Raw genomic sequence first — 14565 nt, 5'->3', positions numbered from 1 at the left:
ATCCCATCATTCACTGAAGAGTCCTTTGGAAAGGATAAATGATGGATCATTCTGAATTGCCGAGGCACCTTCTTTGGGACCACTCCCAGCGGAGAAATCCCAAGATTTTCCATAGGAGGCTCCACAAACTAATCGGCCATCCACCCTAACGCCACCTCTTTCTCCAACTTCGCAGCAACCACCTCAGGAAAGTTGTTTGCTGATCTGAGGTTCCCAGAAACCCCTGAACCCACACCCTCAATGAAGGGGATGCGAAAACCCGAACTGAATCCTGTTAACAATAACTCCGCATTCCCTGCCTTACCCCTCCGCCTACCGTACCACCTTAACCAGGCACCATCTTTTCTACTCTCATTGGCATCTGAGCCCGCATTAACCGAGTCCCCTTTTCCTGCAGTTTCTGCCTTTTTAAAACACGGGAGCCGGCGTGGCTCCCCCCACAATGCGAACATTCATGCTTTTATTTACAAGTGGTTCCGAATCTACATGATCCTTCATGGAATTGTAAACAGAGGTCCTTCCTAAGGGCCACTGCTGTTGTTCCATACACTGCTCCACCACTTCCCCTCAGTCCCAGGCCCCCTAAAGGACTGCTCCAATCTCATTGGCATCATTAAAGGGACAGTCAACACCCGACATAACAGGATCCCATATTTTTTAAACCCAATTGAAGATCTGCCTGCACCACATCCCTTCTTTATTACCTTTGTACTCGTCCTAGTAATCGTTCACATTATATGTATTATTCAGCTCGAAATATGGCCACCTAACTCCTCCCCTTCATCCTTCTTCCCCATCTCTATGCCATTTCAGGCACGTTTATGTAAGTATTGATGACGATTCATTATACGTCATTGCGCATGCGCATTTGTGGTAGCAGTCAGAAATCGGACTTAGCAGCAGCTAAATACACTTTCTTCTCTGAAAACATCAAAACCGATCATTTTCAAAGTTTAAAATTATAGTTGATTTTATTTTAATAATATAGATGATGTTTCTTATTATCGCTAGACCCTAATTTACAAATCTCTGCTCCATATTTTAATAATGAACAAAACACTATGTATAAGAAACTTCCATATAAAAAAAATAAAGCTGGATAGGTAAAACAAAGGCTTTAGTTACCATTACAATGATGCATTTGCATATAAATATATATATATATATATATATATATATATATATATATATATATATATATATATTTTAGGCAATAAACACATATATATACATATACATACTGTATATATATATATATACATATATATATACATATATTTATATATATGTAATTTAAATATAGCTATTATAAGCATATAAATTATATAAATATATATATATATATAGTCGTTGGTATATAAATATTTTATATATATATATATATATATATATAAATTAATAATTATAAAGCTCTTTTTATATATATATATATATATATATATATACAGTATATATATATATATATATATATATATATATATATATATATATATATATATACAAATATTTACTTATATAAATAAATATATAAATATTTATATGTTGACCTAAAGTGCAGAGTATAATATGTATAAAAATAGTAAATTTATAATACATAATGTAACGTGCATTTATTAGAATGAAAGAAGAAATGAAGCACAGAGACGTGTGTAATAGAAAATACTATTTTTATTTACATTACATATACTAAACCAAATGAGTGTTCTTCATGGAAGAAGGTTAATAGATGTATTTTCAAACATATACAATACTATTACAAAGGTAGCATGTTTTTATATGAGGTTGGAGCCCTTGGAGGTCTAGGCATTAACTAAATCTTATGTCCAAGTAGATAGTCAGATCGCAGTAAACATGGCTAATTTCGTCTTGAGCTCAATATGACCATCACCCATAGCGAAGCATAAAACAACTTTAGTAACAGTCATAGAGAATGGAATGATAGATAAATTAAAAATTAATTTGAACAAATATAATTAACAAAATAATATCGATTTTCAGATTGAGACCGGCAAAAAAAAAACAAACAAACTTTCTATGCAGGTGACAATTACCTTGTATTAGCGCAATAAGGTACTGTTACATATATAATCCGGCAGAAACTATTGTGCGAAATAAAGTTCTGCTTTTTTGGTTCCTATGCAATTGTGCATGCGCAAAACTCTGTGAATGAGTTTGGAATTTCTGACCGAGGATTGCATTCTGATTGGTGGATGCTTTGAAAGAGAAAGTAGCTACGGTGGGGGGAGTTAGGTGGCCATATTTCAATCAGATTAACTCATGTATTGTGGATGATTACTAGGACAAGGAAGTAGGGATGCAGTGCAGATGGATCTTCGTTTGGGTTTCAAAGATATGGGATCCTGTTGTGTCCGGTGTTGACTGTCCCTTTAACTATAGCCATATCCCCATATCCCTGTCTTCCCATCTCATTTCGGGACTCACCGCCATTATCTGCAGAAATTGCTTGTTGTACTTCCACCATGCTAGGCCACCATAAGTCCTACAAGCCCCTGCAATTTTATACAGGTAACAGAATAACGCCAAACACAATTCAGGATTCTTCTCCCCAATGACATTTTCCAGTATACAGAAAGCCTTGGACCAGTTTGCTAATTTGTCAATTTCTGGTACCTCTTCTTCATCTTCTTTCTTCCCTTGTTCCCCTTTGGAATCCTCCTTGATATCAATGAACTGATCTACCAGAAGCAGGGAGAAAATCTCCACAAACTCCCATTTCCACATTTTTTCCTTAACCTCTTTTGACAAATGGATCCCCAATGGGCCCACCAATCACAAACATGGCCACCTAAATGACTGCTTAGAAACCTTCAAGGCTGCCCCACTAGCCGCACCTTTACTAACACCACCCGGCTGCCCCGCACCCAACACCTCCTGAGACCGGACACTCACCGGCCCACATGGGACTACTCATACATCCATATACCCTGACTTTCCACTACCAGACGCAGCCACACCCACACTCAACCTCCAGCCTTCTAACTGCTCCACCAATTCTTTTAATTCTTTCAACACCAACTCACACCTAGTATCAACTGGGTCTGACCTAATGGGCCTTCGTTATCTGTCACCGTCACCTGCTCCACACTGCCTATGTTACTCTTCCTGGACTGCCGCCTCCTGCTGCTGCCATCATCCGCCGCCACAGAGCTGGGTTGTCCTGCCCATCTACTGGCCCTTGTAGCTCCTCCTGGGACCTTCTCCGCATCACGCCTCCTGCTCCCGGAGTCTCGCCTGGTCCCGAGCGATGGGCTGAGTCTCTCTGGTGGACGGGACCTCCTCACAGGCCGCAATTGCACCTCAGCCTGTCTGCTGCTGCCACCCGCCGTGTCAGCTCTGCCGACCGCACCACCATCCTCCAATCTTTGCTGCAACCAAGCTATTCCCTTTGATCGCACCAGCTCCTGCACCTTGGCTAAAACTCTCTGCATCTCCTTTATGGTGAGTGCTCCTCCCGCTCAGCTTCTTCCCGCTCAAATGCTAACAGCTTCTGCTGTCCACCCCTCTTTATCTGCTCTCCCACACCTCCCCTTTTTTCCCTCCTCCTACTCTGTAGCTATAGTGGGGTCAAAAACCCCTTCAGGTAATGCTATTGTTCCGGGGTTGCCTTTACATGAGTAGGCCACTCATTATTGCCTTACCAACTGTGTCCTGCTCATCAGAATATCCTGAGCAGGACTTAAAAACATATTTACCAGTGATCATTTGTACAATTATAAAATGTTAAAACAAATTGGAGCATTTTATTATTACAATTATAGAATACCATTTTACCCTCCCCAAAGTCCCATGAAGTTTCTTCTTATTTCATGAACAGACTGTTCTGCCCTCAATATGTGACACCTCCCACCCCATTAGGTGGCCTGGGATATGTGACACAAGTATTGGCTCTGAGACTCACTATCCACAAGTAGAAGGGGTTAATCATGCTGAAAAACATCATTTGCTTCGTAGGAATATGAAAGGAAATGAACATTGATTATGCAGCAAATTGTGAGGATAAACCTATCTGAGTAGGGGAGGGCTTAGTGGATTATAACAGGTCAAAAGCTATCTGCGCTCATTTATAAGAAATTCTACAGAAGGAGAGCAAAAAAACAGGAAAGAAACTTGTTGGATCTGTCAAACAGGTAATTTAGTTATATGAGAAGAGACCTTGATTTTTTACAAATATAAGTTTATAATATAAGACGTATAAAAATGTTATTAATGCTGCAAACGGTTTCAATTATCTCCCAATGCAAAGGAATCGTCTGAATTGTATGTATAGAGTATTATCATTAAAGAGAAAGACTGCTGTCAGCAAGTGAAGGTGATAATCTTTATAGTGGGTAAAACTGTTCTCATTAGTTTGTGCTATGTCACATGAATGTTATTTTCTCATTGGGGTGGTATTGTTTTTCATTAAGGGCTAGATTACAAGTGGAATGCTAACTGTTATGCACGAGCGTTAAGGGGTTTACCGGGGCTCTTTGCGTACGTCGGAAGTAGCACGGTATTACAAGTTGAAAGTAAATGCGTTTGCTGGAGCGCAATTTAATTGAACGTGCATCGGGTTAGCGTGACCTCAGAGCTCTGGTTAACTGTTATGCTCAACTAAAAAGCTGCACAAAACACATCAAAATTACATTTAAAAATACAACTGCACTCATATTAACACTGTCTAATAAAAAAATATTTAAAAAAAAATGCATAAAAAAGTTATAAAGGCTCAAAGATATGAGGTCTCAGGTATTAGGAAAAAAAGGACTGCAAAGGGCTTTAACATAGAGATACATACATATACATATACAGTATATATATACATATGTTTATATGTGTGCGCATATGTATATTTACAGACATATATACACATATAATCACATAAATACATATGTATACATATATATAAGTGCATTGGAGCCCTTTGCAGTCAAGTAAATAAAAACATAGGGGGAATATGCTCTAAGTGTTTTTAAATAGATATTCCTGTGTGTGTGTGTGTATATATACCTTTGTACTGTATATATAATTATCTATATATAGGTATAGATATATATTTTACAAAAAAAACATTATATATATATATATATATTTGTTTATAAATAAATAGAACATATTCTTCTATGTGAAGAACATTGGAATGCGAAATATTACATTTTCATGGCGGGTTAGCGCACTTGAGCAAATGCAATCGGATTTGCAAGACTTTTTGGGTGTTATTGTTTTTCAATTTTTGCCCTCCGTTGAAGGTTATGGGGGAATGCATTATCGCTGTCACAATATTCCAAGTTCAGCTTGTTGCGCACGTTGGCGTAACGCCGAAACAAAATCTTTTTACTTTCAACATGAAATACACGTGCAACCCAACAGGCGTTTAAAAGCCGAAGTCTAGCAGGGTTAACGTGCAAGCGGAGCACAAACTACCGCTCCTCTCATAATCTGGCCCTATGCTAGGAATGTTCTCACTTTGGGGAGATAATTTCTATTATGAGGAATATCTTTATCATTGTAAGAAAGAAGGTTTTTATAGTAGTATTCCCATATGGGGCAAACACCTCTAATTGTGAGAGAGAATTTTTACCATATAGGGAACTGTGAAAGAATTCTTATTAAAGGGATAGGATAGTCAAAATTAAACTTGCAAGAATCCGATAAATCATGTAATTTTAAGGCACTTTTAAATTCACTTATATTTTCAAATCTGCTTAATTCTCTTGCTATCCCTTGTTGAAAAAGAATACGCACATATCCTACATTAGTGGGAGCTATATGGTGATTGGTGCCTGCACACATTTGTCTCTTGTGATTGGCTAACTAGATGTGTTCATCTAGCTGCCAGTAGTGCAATGCTGTTCCTTCAGTAAAGGATAACAAGAGAATGAAGCAAATTTAATAGTAGAAGTAAATTTGGAAGTTGTTTAAAATTGTATGTTATATCCAAACCATGAAAGAAAATGTTGGGGTTTCCTGTCCCTTTAAATGCTCATTGTACTCAAAAATGTTCCATCATTCCATTGTCCTCAAAAATGTATTTAGCTAAAAAAAAAGTAAAAACTAATTAAATTTAAATAGAAGCTAATATAGATGTTTCATTAGTGCGTTTCCTACAAACACTCATTATCCAATAGGTAATTCCGTTTAATGCTCATTGACTAATAAATACAGGATAAATACTGGAAGCATCTCTCTCCGCCAATAAGCAATAGCAGTGTGTACACAACGAATACTTCTGTATCAGTTTTTAAACAGATTTAGTTGGCATTTAAAGACAAAAAAATATATATATTTAATTGGGTTTAAATGCTTCTTTTCATGATAGAAAATGTCCCTTTAAGGATGGAGGATGATGCCCAATATAAGGTAAGGATGTTATAGAGAAAATAATTCAAATTCAATTGAAAAATCAAACCACATTCAAAAGGATCAGTAAAACCAGGAGGGTCCCCCTACAATGCCTCAAAGATGCCCTAGTCCTGCCCTCAGCATTCTCCCACTTTGTTTTGCCTTGGTCCAGCTAATGACTCAACCTATATTTACACCCACACATTTTTTTTATAGGAGAGTATAGTAGACAACAGCTTTCATATTTAATTTCCTTTATTTTACTAAACATCACAGAGGACTGAAGAAACAGAAGATCCCCCAGTATGTATAGGCTACGTTTATTTTTTAGTTACCAGTACTAATTGATTTAAATGGGGGTGTATTTTTTTAAATTGATTTTGCTTATTCTACTTTTGGGATTTTACCTAAATTGGACATGTAAAATGTAGATGTTCACTAAGTATGGTTATTATATTAGTAAAGTTTTCAAAGGGTTTGCATGTCAACTCATTTAGAATGTTCAGATGTGTCCATGAATTTCCCTAAAATACTTGCCAGCTCAGGATAACATGCTAATAAGGAAAGGGAGAGTATATTATCATTGTTGATGCCAGTGCACTCTTATGGCAAGGAGATTATTCCTTTCTTGGGAGGGGCACTCTCTAACTGTATTTAACATGAAACATCATACTTGCATTCATTTGACCCCTTTCTTAGGCAATGACAAGTGAGTATCTGGGCTTTACGAATCTGCATGAAGAGAGACCAACAGTGAGCAAAGGTAATGATCTGGATATTCTAAATGAGATACGTCTTGTATTTTGATAATTATGTTAATCTTATGGGGAGAAAAAATAATATTTAAAGAGACACTGAACAATTATATGTTTTTGCATAGTAAACATTGCAATACATAGGGATGATCCCTCCTTAGGAGTATGTTTTAATCACCTTACAATGTACTGTTTAGCAGCTATGTTACTGCATATTTACTCACATGCCTGGTTGCCCTCTATATAAGCGCTTTCAGTTATTGGTCAATACAGCCAATCAGATGCCACCTGTTTCACTAAATAAAGCAGAGCACGCTAACACATCTATAATTCTGCTGCTCTGTCTTGGGTAAGCTGAGCAACAACCCCATGGTAAAGCAATTAGAACATTATTGTAAGGAGAGATATTTTCTGGATATTCTAAAGTTTATTATACATTGTTTATTATAATTATTTTGTGCCCTTTTGACCACAAATTGGCAACTGCATGAAACTGCTGATTCATATCTGGCAATAAATAATTCCGTTTAAGTTTATCTTTTTTTCTATTCACTGATTTCCCTGCCTCTCAGAATAAAATTACATATTTTAACAACTTGCAACACTACACCTGTAATAACACATTGTTGTTTACTCCCCACTGCCCCAGCATCTTATTGAAAAGCCTTTTTTAACATTACATTGGAGGTGGAGCTATGAACTCAGACTCTGATTGGTAGATATGCTTTGTGCATAGAGAATACTTAACAATCAGCGTCCACATGATACCCAGTGCGTGCACATGAGGCTGATCATGGCTTAGAGCACCTCTATCCTTGAAAAAGCTGGCATTAGATCAGTGAAACGTACGTCATATTTTTGTGGACACATACAGACATTTTTATTATCTTACGGTCAGAACTTAAAGGGATATTCCAGCCAAAATTGGAAACCACATGGGTGCATTTCAGTATTGAACAGAAGAAATGTTGTAATCTACATGTATTAGCAAAAATGCTTCTAATAAAAGCTTTAGCTGTTTTAAAAGTGTATTTAAGTATGCACCGTGCACCAGCATTTTAAACACAACACTTGCTCAGAGAGCCTAAGGTGCTTGTACCATCTGGTAATGACTCTATTTGTTAATTGCTGACATGATACAAGCCCCACTGATGATCTGAGCAGCTGTAATATTTAAAATGTGGGTGCACTTACAATATCTAGCTAAGCTTCACATGCAAGTGCACAGAAAAATGTAAACACTAAAACAGTGATAACTTTTATTAGAAGCATTTTTGCCAGTACATTTATATTGCAAATATGTTTCTATTCAAAGTTGTAATAAACCTACAGTGGGGCAAAAAAGGTATTTAGTCAGCCACCAATTGTGCAAGTTCTCCCACTTAAGAAGATGAGAGAGGCCTGTAATTTTCATCATAGGTATACCTCAACTATGAGAGACAAAATGTGGAAACAAATCCAGACAATCACATTGTCTGATTTGGAAATAATTTATTTGCAAATTATGGTGGAAAATAAGTATTTGGTCACCTACAAACAAGCAAGATTTCGGGCTCTCACAGACTTGTATCTTCTTCTTTAAGAGGCTACTCTGTCCTCCACTCATTACCTGTATTAATGGCACCTGTTTGAACTTGTTATCAGTATAAAAGACACCTGTCCACAACCTCAAACAGTCACACTCCAAACTCCACTATGGTGAAGACCAAAGAGCTGTCGAAGGACACCAGAAACAAAATTGTAGATCTGCACCAGGCTGGGAAGACTGAATCTGCAATAGGCAAGCAGCTTGGTGTGAAGAAATCAACTGTGGGAGCAATAATTAGAAAATGGAAGACATACAAGACCACTGATAATCTCCCTCGATCTGGGGCTCCACGCAAGATCTCACCCCGTGGGGTCAAAATGATCACAAGAACGGTGAGCAAACATCCCAGAACAACACAGGAGGACCTAGTGAATGACCTGCAGAGAGCTGGGACCAACGTAACAAAGGCTACCATCAGTAACACACTACGCCGCCAGGGACTCCGATCCTGCAGTGCCAGACGTGTCCCCCTGCTTAAGCCAGTACATGTCCCGGCCCGTCTGAAGTATGCTATAGAGCATTTGGATGATCCAGAATCAGATTGGGAGAATGTCATATGGTCAGATGAAACCAAAGTAGAACTGTTTGGTAGAAATACAACTCGTCGTGTTTGGAGGAGAGAGAATGCTGAGTTGCAACCAAAGAACACCATACCTACTGTGAAGAATGGGGGTGACAACATCATGCTTTGGGGCTGTTTCTCTGCAAAGAGAACAGGATGACTGATCCGTGTACATAAAAGAATGAATGGGGCCATGTATCGTGAGATTTTGAGTGCAAACCTCCTTCCATCAACAAGGGCATTGAAGATGAAACATGGCTGGGTCTTTCAGCATGACAATGATCCCAAACACACCGCCCGGGCAACAAAGGAGTGGCTTCGTAAGAAGCATTTCAAAGTCCTCGAGTGGCCTAGCCAGTCTCCAGATCTCAACCCCATAGAAAACCTTTGGAGAAAGTTGAAAGTCCGTGTTGCCCAGCGACAGCCCCAAAACATCACTGCTCTAGAGGAGATCTGCATGCAGGAATGGGCCAACATACCAGCAACAGTGTGTGCCCACCTTGTGAAGACTTACAGAAAACGTTTGACCTCTGTCATTGCCAACAAAGGATATATAACAAAGTATTGAGATGAACTTTTGATATTGACCAAATACTTATTTTCCACCATAATTTGCAAATAAATTCTTTCCAAATCAGACAATGTGATTGTCTGGATTTGTTTCCACATTTTGTCTCTCATAGTTGAGGTATACCTATGATGAAAATTACAGGCCTCTCTCATCTTCTTAAGTGGGAAAACTTGCACAATTGGTGGCTGACTAAATACTTTTTTGCCCCACTGTATATGTATATAGACATAACACAAATATATATGTATATAAGCATATTAACACATAAATATATATGTATATAAGCATAGTAACACATAAATATATATGTATATACACATATTAACACATAAACATATATGTATATACACATAGTAACACATAAATATATATGTACAGTATATAAGCATATACATATATATTTACTGGGAACATACAGTTCCCATAGCAAAGTTATCTGATCAGTGCCTTTTTTTTCTAACACCCCACACCTGCCAACTTTAAACCCTTATAACTGCTTATTGCAGTTATTTTATTTTAAAAAATAAGGATGCTACTATCTTTATTTTTTAATAAAGTATATTACACTTGATTTTGGGGTAATTTGGTTGACAACTATAAAATTAACCAGAGATCTGGGCCTCCATTACATATGCAGCGTCCCCGCAAAATCCTCCACCGCCAGATTTTACGCGATTTTGGTATTACATATACGGCGTAGCATACAAGTTACGCGCGTATATTTCACCCGTCACTCGCAATTATTACTCCCATAGGCTAACATAGAACCGTGTTGCAAATCGGTATCCAATATCCAGCGCAAGGTCTTACGTGGCGAAAATGGAGAAATCTTACTCCATTTTTACCTCGCCATAAAAGGCAGCCGCAGCAAGCCTTGTGCTGAGTATGGGAGCACCGTAACTCCCGAAAATGCCTGCAAAAATAAACTAACACCTAACGCATGCGCAATGTCTACCTGTCAACCGCAATCCCCCACCGCAATAACTAATAAAGTCTATTAACCCCTAAACCGCCATAGCCCACAACGCAATAAACCTAATCAAGTATTAACCCCTAAACTGCCATAGCCCACAACGCAATAAACCTAATCAAGTATTAACCCCTAAACCGCCATAGCCCACAATGCAATAAACCTAATCAAGTATTAACCCCATAAACCGCCATAGCCCACAACGCAATAAACCAAACCCCTAACCTAACCTAACCCCCCCTAAATAAACTAAAATTACCTAATTTACAAAATACTAAAGTTACTATTAAATATAAAAAAATTAACACTACTTTTAAAATACAAATAAACTAAGTATAAATTAAAGGGGCAGTCTAATCAAAGGAGACTGAAAGGAGTAGACTGTCCCTTTAAGCAAGAATTACAGAAAATAAAAAAATCTAAGATTACAGACAATAATAAATAACATTACAAAATTTTACATAAATTACATCTAATCCCTATGAAAATAAAAAAGCCCCCCAAAATAAAAACACCCCCTAATCTAATAAACTACCAGTAGCCCTTAAAAGGACTTTTTGCAAGGCATTGCCCCAAGATAATCAGCTCTTTTGCCAAAAAAAACCACACAGCCCCCCTACCAAATCAGCCAATAGGATAAGAGCTACTGAAATCCTATTGGCTGATTTGAACAGCCAATAGGATTTCAGTAGCTCTCATCCGATTGAAGAGGATCCTCCACGCTGATTGCATCAGCCAATAGGATTTTTCCTACCTTAATTCCGATTGGCTGATAGAATTCTATCAGCCAATCAGAATTGAAGGAACGCTATCTTGGATGATGTCACTTAAAGGAACCGTCATTGTTGAAGAAGACTCCGGATGAAGAGGATGCTCCGCGTCGGATGTCTTGAAGATGGACTCGCTCCGCGCCGGATGGATGAAGATAGAAGATGCCATCTGGATGAAGACTTCTGCCCCTCTGGAGAACCACCTTCTGCCCAGCTTTGGTGAAGACTTCTGCCCGTCTGGAGGACCACTTCTGCCCGGTTGGGTGAAGACATCTCATGGTAGGGTGATCTTCAAAGGGTTAATGTTAGTTTTTTTTAAGGGGGATTGGGTGGGTTTTAGAGTAGGGTTGGTTGTGTGGGTGGTGGGTTTTAATGTTGGTGGGGGGATTGTATTTTTTTTCACAGGTAAATGAGCTGATTACTTTGGGGCAATGCCCCGCAAAAAGCCCTTTTAAGGGCTATTTGTAATTTAGTGTAGGGTAGGGCTTTTTTATTTTGGGGGGCTTTTTTATTTTGTTAAGGGGATTAGAGTAGGTGTAATTATTTTAAAAATCTTGTAATTATTTTATTATTTTTTGTAATTTAATGTGTTTTTTCCATACTTTAGATAATTTTTTTAAAATTGTAATTAATTGTATTTAGTTTAGGTAATTAATTTAATTATAGTGTAGTGTTAGGTGTAATTGTAACTTAGGTTAGATTTTATTTTACAGGTAAATTTGTCTTTATTTTAACTAGGTAGTTATTAAATAGTTAATAACTATTTAATAACTATTATACCTAGTTAAAATAAATACAAAGTTGCCTGTAAAATAGAAATAAACCCTAAGATAGCTACAATGTAACTATTAGTAATATTGTAGCTAGCTTAGGGTTTATTTTATAGGTAAGTATTTAGTTTTAAATAGGAATATTTTAGTGAATTGTAGTAATTTTATTTAGATTTATTGTAATCATATTTAAGTTAGGGGGGTTAGGGTTAGACTTAGGTTTAGGGGTTAATACATTTAATATAGTGGCGGCGACATTATGGGCGGCAGATTAGGGGTTAATAAATGTAGGTAGGTGTCGGCGATGTTAGGGCTGGCAGATTTGGAGTTAATAATATTTAAATAGTGTTTGCGATGCGGGAGTGCGGCGGTTTAGGGGTTAATATGTTTATTATTGTTGCGGCGATGTCCGGTTTGGCAGATTAGGGGTTAAACATTTTATTTTAGTGTTTGCGATGTGGGGGGGCCTCGGTTTAGGGGTTAATAGGTAGTTTATGGGTGTTAGTGTACTTTTTAGCACTTTAGTTAAGAGTTTTATGCTACGGCGTTGTAGTGTAAAACTCTTAACTACTGACTTTAAAATGCGGTACCAGGCTTGACAGGAGAGGGTGTACCGCTCACTTTTTGGCAGACTCGTAATACCGGCACTAAGCAAGTCCCATTGAAAAAAGAGGATACGCAATTGACGTAAGTGGATTTGCGGTATTTCCAAGTCTGGCCAAAAAAGTGAGCGGTACACCTGTACCTGCAAGACTCGTAATACCAGCGGGCGTTAAAAAGCAGTGCTGGGACCGGCCAACGCTGCTTTTTAACCCTAACGCAAGACTCGCAATCTAGGCGTGGGTTTCTACACAGCCTTGTATACAAACTCTCTTTTATTGCCTGATATATATCTGTCCCCAATTGTCCTCAGCAGAAGAGAGAAATAAATAGAAAACCTAACTTTAAACATGGCAGCACCCATTACTTTTATAGAAACTAAAGTACTTTATAGAAACTAAATGTTTACACTTACAATATTTAAAAATAATATATAATTATAAAAAATATATCTACATATTATTATCAGGCTTACCTATAGCCAGACTAAATATTTTTAAATTGGACTGTTTCTGGCCCTGAAGGACGAGTTCATTTTATTTTGTATGATTACTTCCTTATGCTTTAAAGGACCATTCAATGCAGTAGAATTACATAATTAACAAGTGCATAATAAAAAGACAATGCAATAACACCTACAGGCCCATTTATCAAGCTCCGTATGGAGCTTGAAGGGCCGTGTTTCTGGCGAGTCTTCAGACTCGCCAGAAACACAAGTTATGAAGCAGCGGTCTAAAGACCGCTGCTTCATAACCCTGTCCGCCTGCTCAGAGCAGGCGGACAGGAACCGCCGGAAATCAACCCGATCGAATACGATCGGGTTGATTGACAGCTCCCTGCTGGCGGCCGATTGGCCGCGAGTCAGCAGGGGGCGGCGTTGCACCAGCAGCTCTTGTGAGCTGCTGGTGCAATGTTAAATGTGGAGAGCGTATTGCTCTCCGCATTAAGCGAGGTCTTGCGGACCTGATCCGCAGTGTCGGATCAGGTCCGCAAGCCCTTTGATAAATGGGCCCCCTACTCTGAACTTCAAATAAGCACTATATTTTTTTTCTGACAAATTTATTTTTTCTCCTATTTTCCGGCACCCAGTATCATGTGACAGACATCAGCCAATCACAGACTAGTATACGTATACCCTTTGAGCTTGTGCACATGCTCAGTAGGATCTTGTTCCCCAGAAAGTGTTAACATAAAAAGACTGAAAAATGTGATACTGGAAGTAAATTGGAAAATGGCTTAAAACCACTGCTCTATCTGAATCATAAAAGTTTATTTTGACTTGAGTGTCCCTTTAATATAGAATATGCAAGGAAGAAAGCTCAATCTTCTTAAAAGCCTTGCACCGAGATTATGAGTTTGGCATTAACAGGGGTGCGTTGCTAATGAGGCTTTTTTTCTAACGCTACCTTAAGCGAACGCTGGTATTACAGGTTTTTTTAAACCTGGCGTTAGCCGCAAAAAGGTGAGCGTAGAGCAAAATTTAGCTTTACATCTCACCTCAATACCAGCGTTGCTTACGGTAGCGGTAAGCTGGCTAAACGTGCTCTTGCACAATTTCCCCATAGGAAACAATGGGGCTGAGCTGGCTGAAAAAAAACTAACACCTGCAAAAAAGCAGCGTTCAGCTCCTAACGCAG

General features: G+C 38.1%; 1 protein-coding gene across 1 annotated transcript in view; it reads left to right on the top strand.

The window, feature by feature from the left end:
- Positions 1-4081: 4081 nt before the first annotated feature.
- The window catches only part of LOC128663870 (asialoglycoprotein receptor 1), a 123689-nt gene continuing 113205 nt past the window's right edge, over positions 4082-14565 (top strand). Inside the window, exons 1-3 of the mRNA XM_053718430.1 lie at positions 4082-4148; positions 6320-6360; positions 7042-7105. Coding sequence (XP_053574405.1) covers positions 6337-6360; positions 7042-7105 — 88 coding nt within the window. The 5' untranslated portion in view covers positions 4082-4148; positions 6320-6336. The remainder of the gene's footprint in view (positions 4149-6319; positions 6361-7041; positions 7106-14565) is intronic.

This window comes from Bombina bombina, chromosome 6 (genome assembly GCF_027579735.1).
Source record: "Bombina bombina isolate aBomBom1 chromosome 6, aBomBom1.pri, whole genome shotgun sequence".
NCBI classification, from domain to species: Eukaryota; Metazoa; Chordata; class Amphibia; order Anura; family Bombinatoridae; genus Bombina; species Bombina bombina.
The sequence above is the reverse complement of the archived record's forward strand: the minus strand, read 5'-3'. Positions and strand labels throughout refer to the sequence as shown.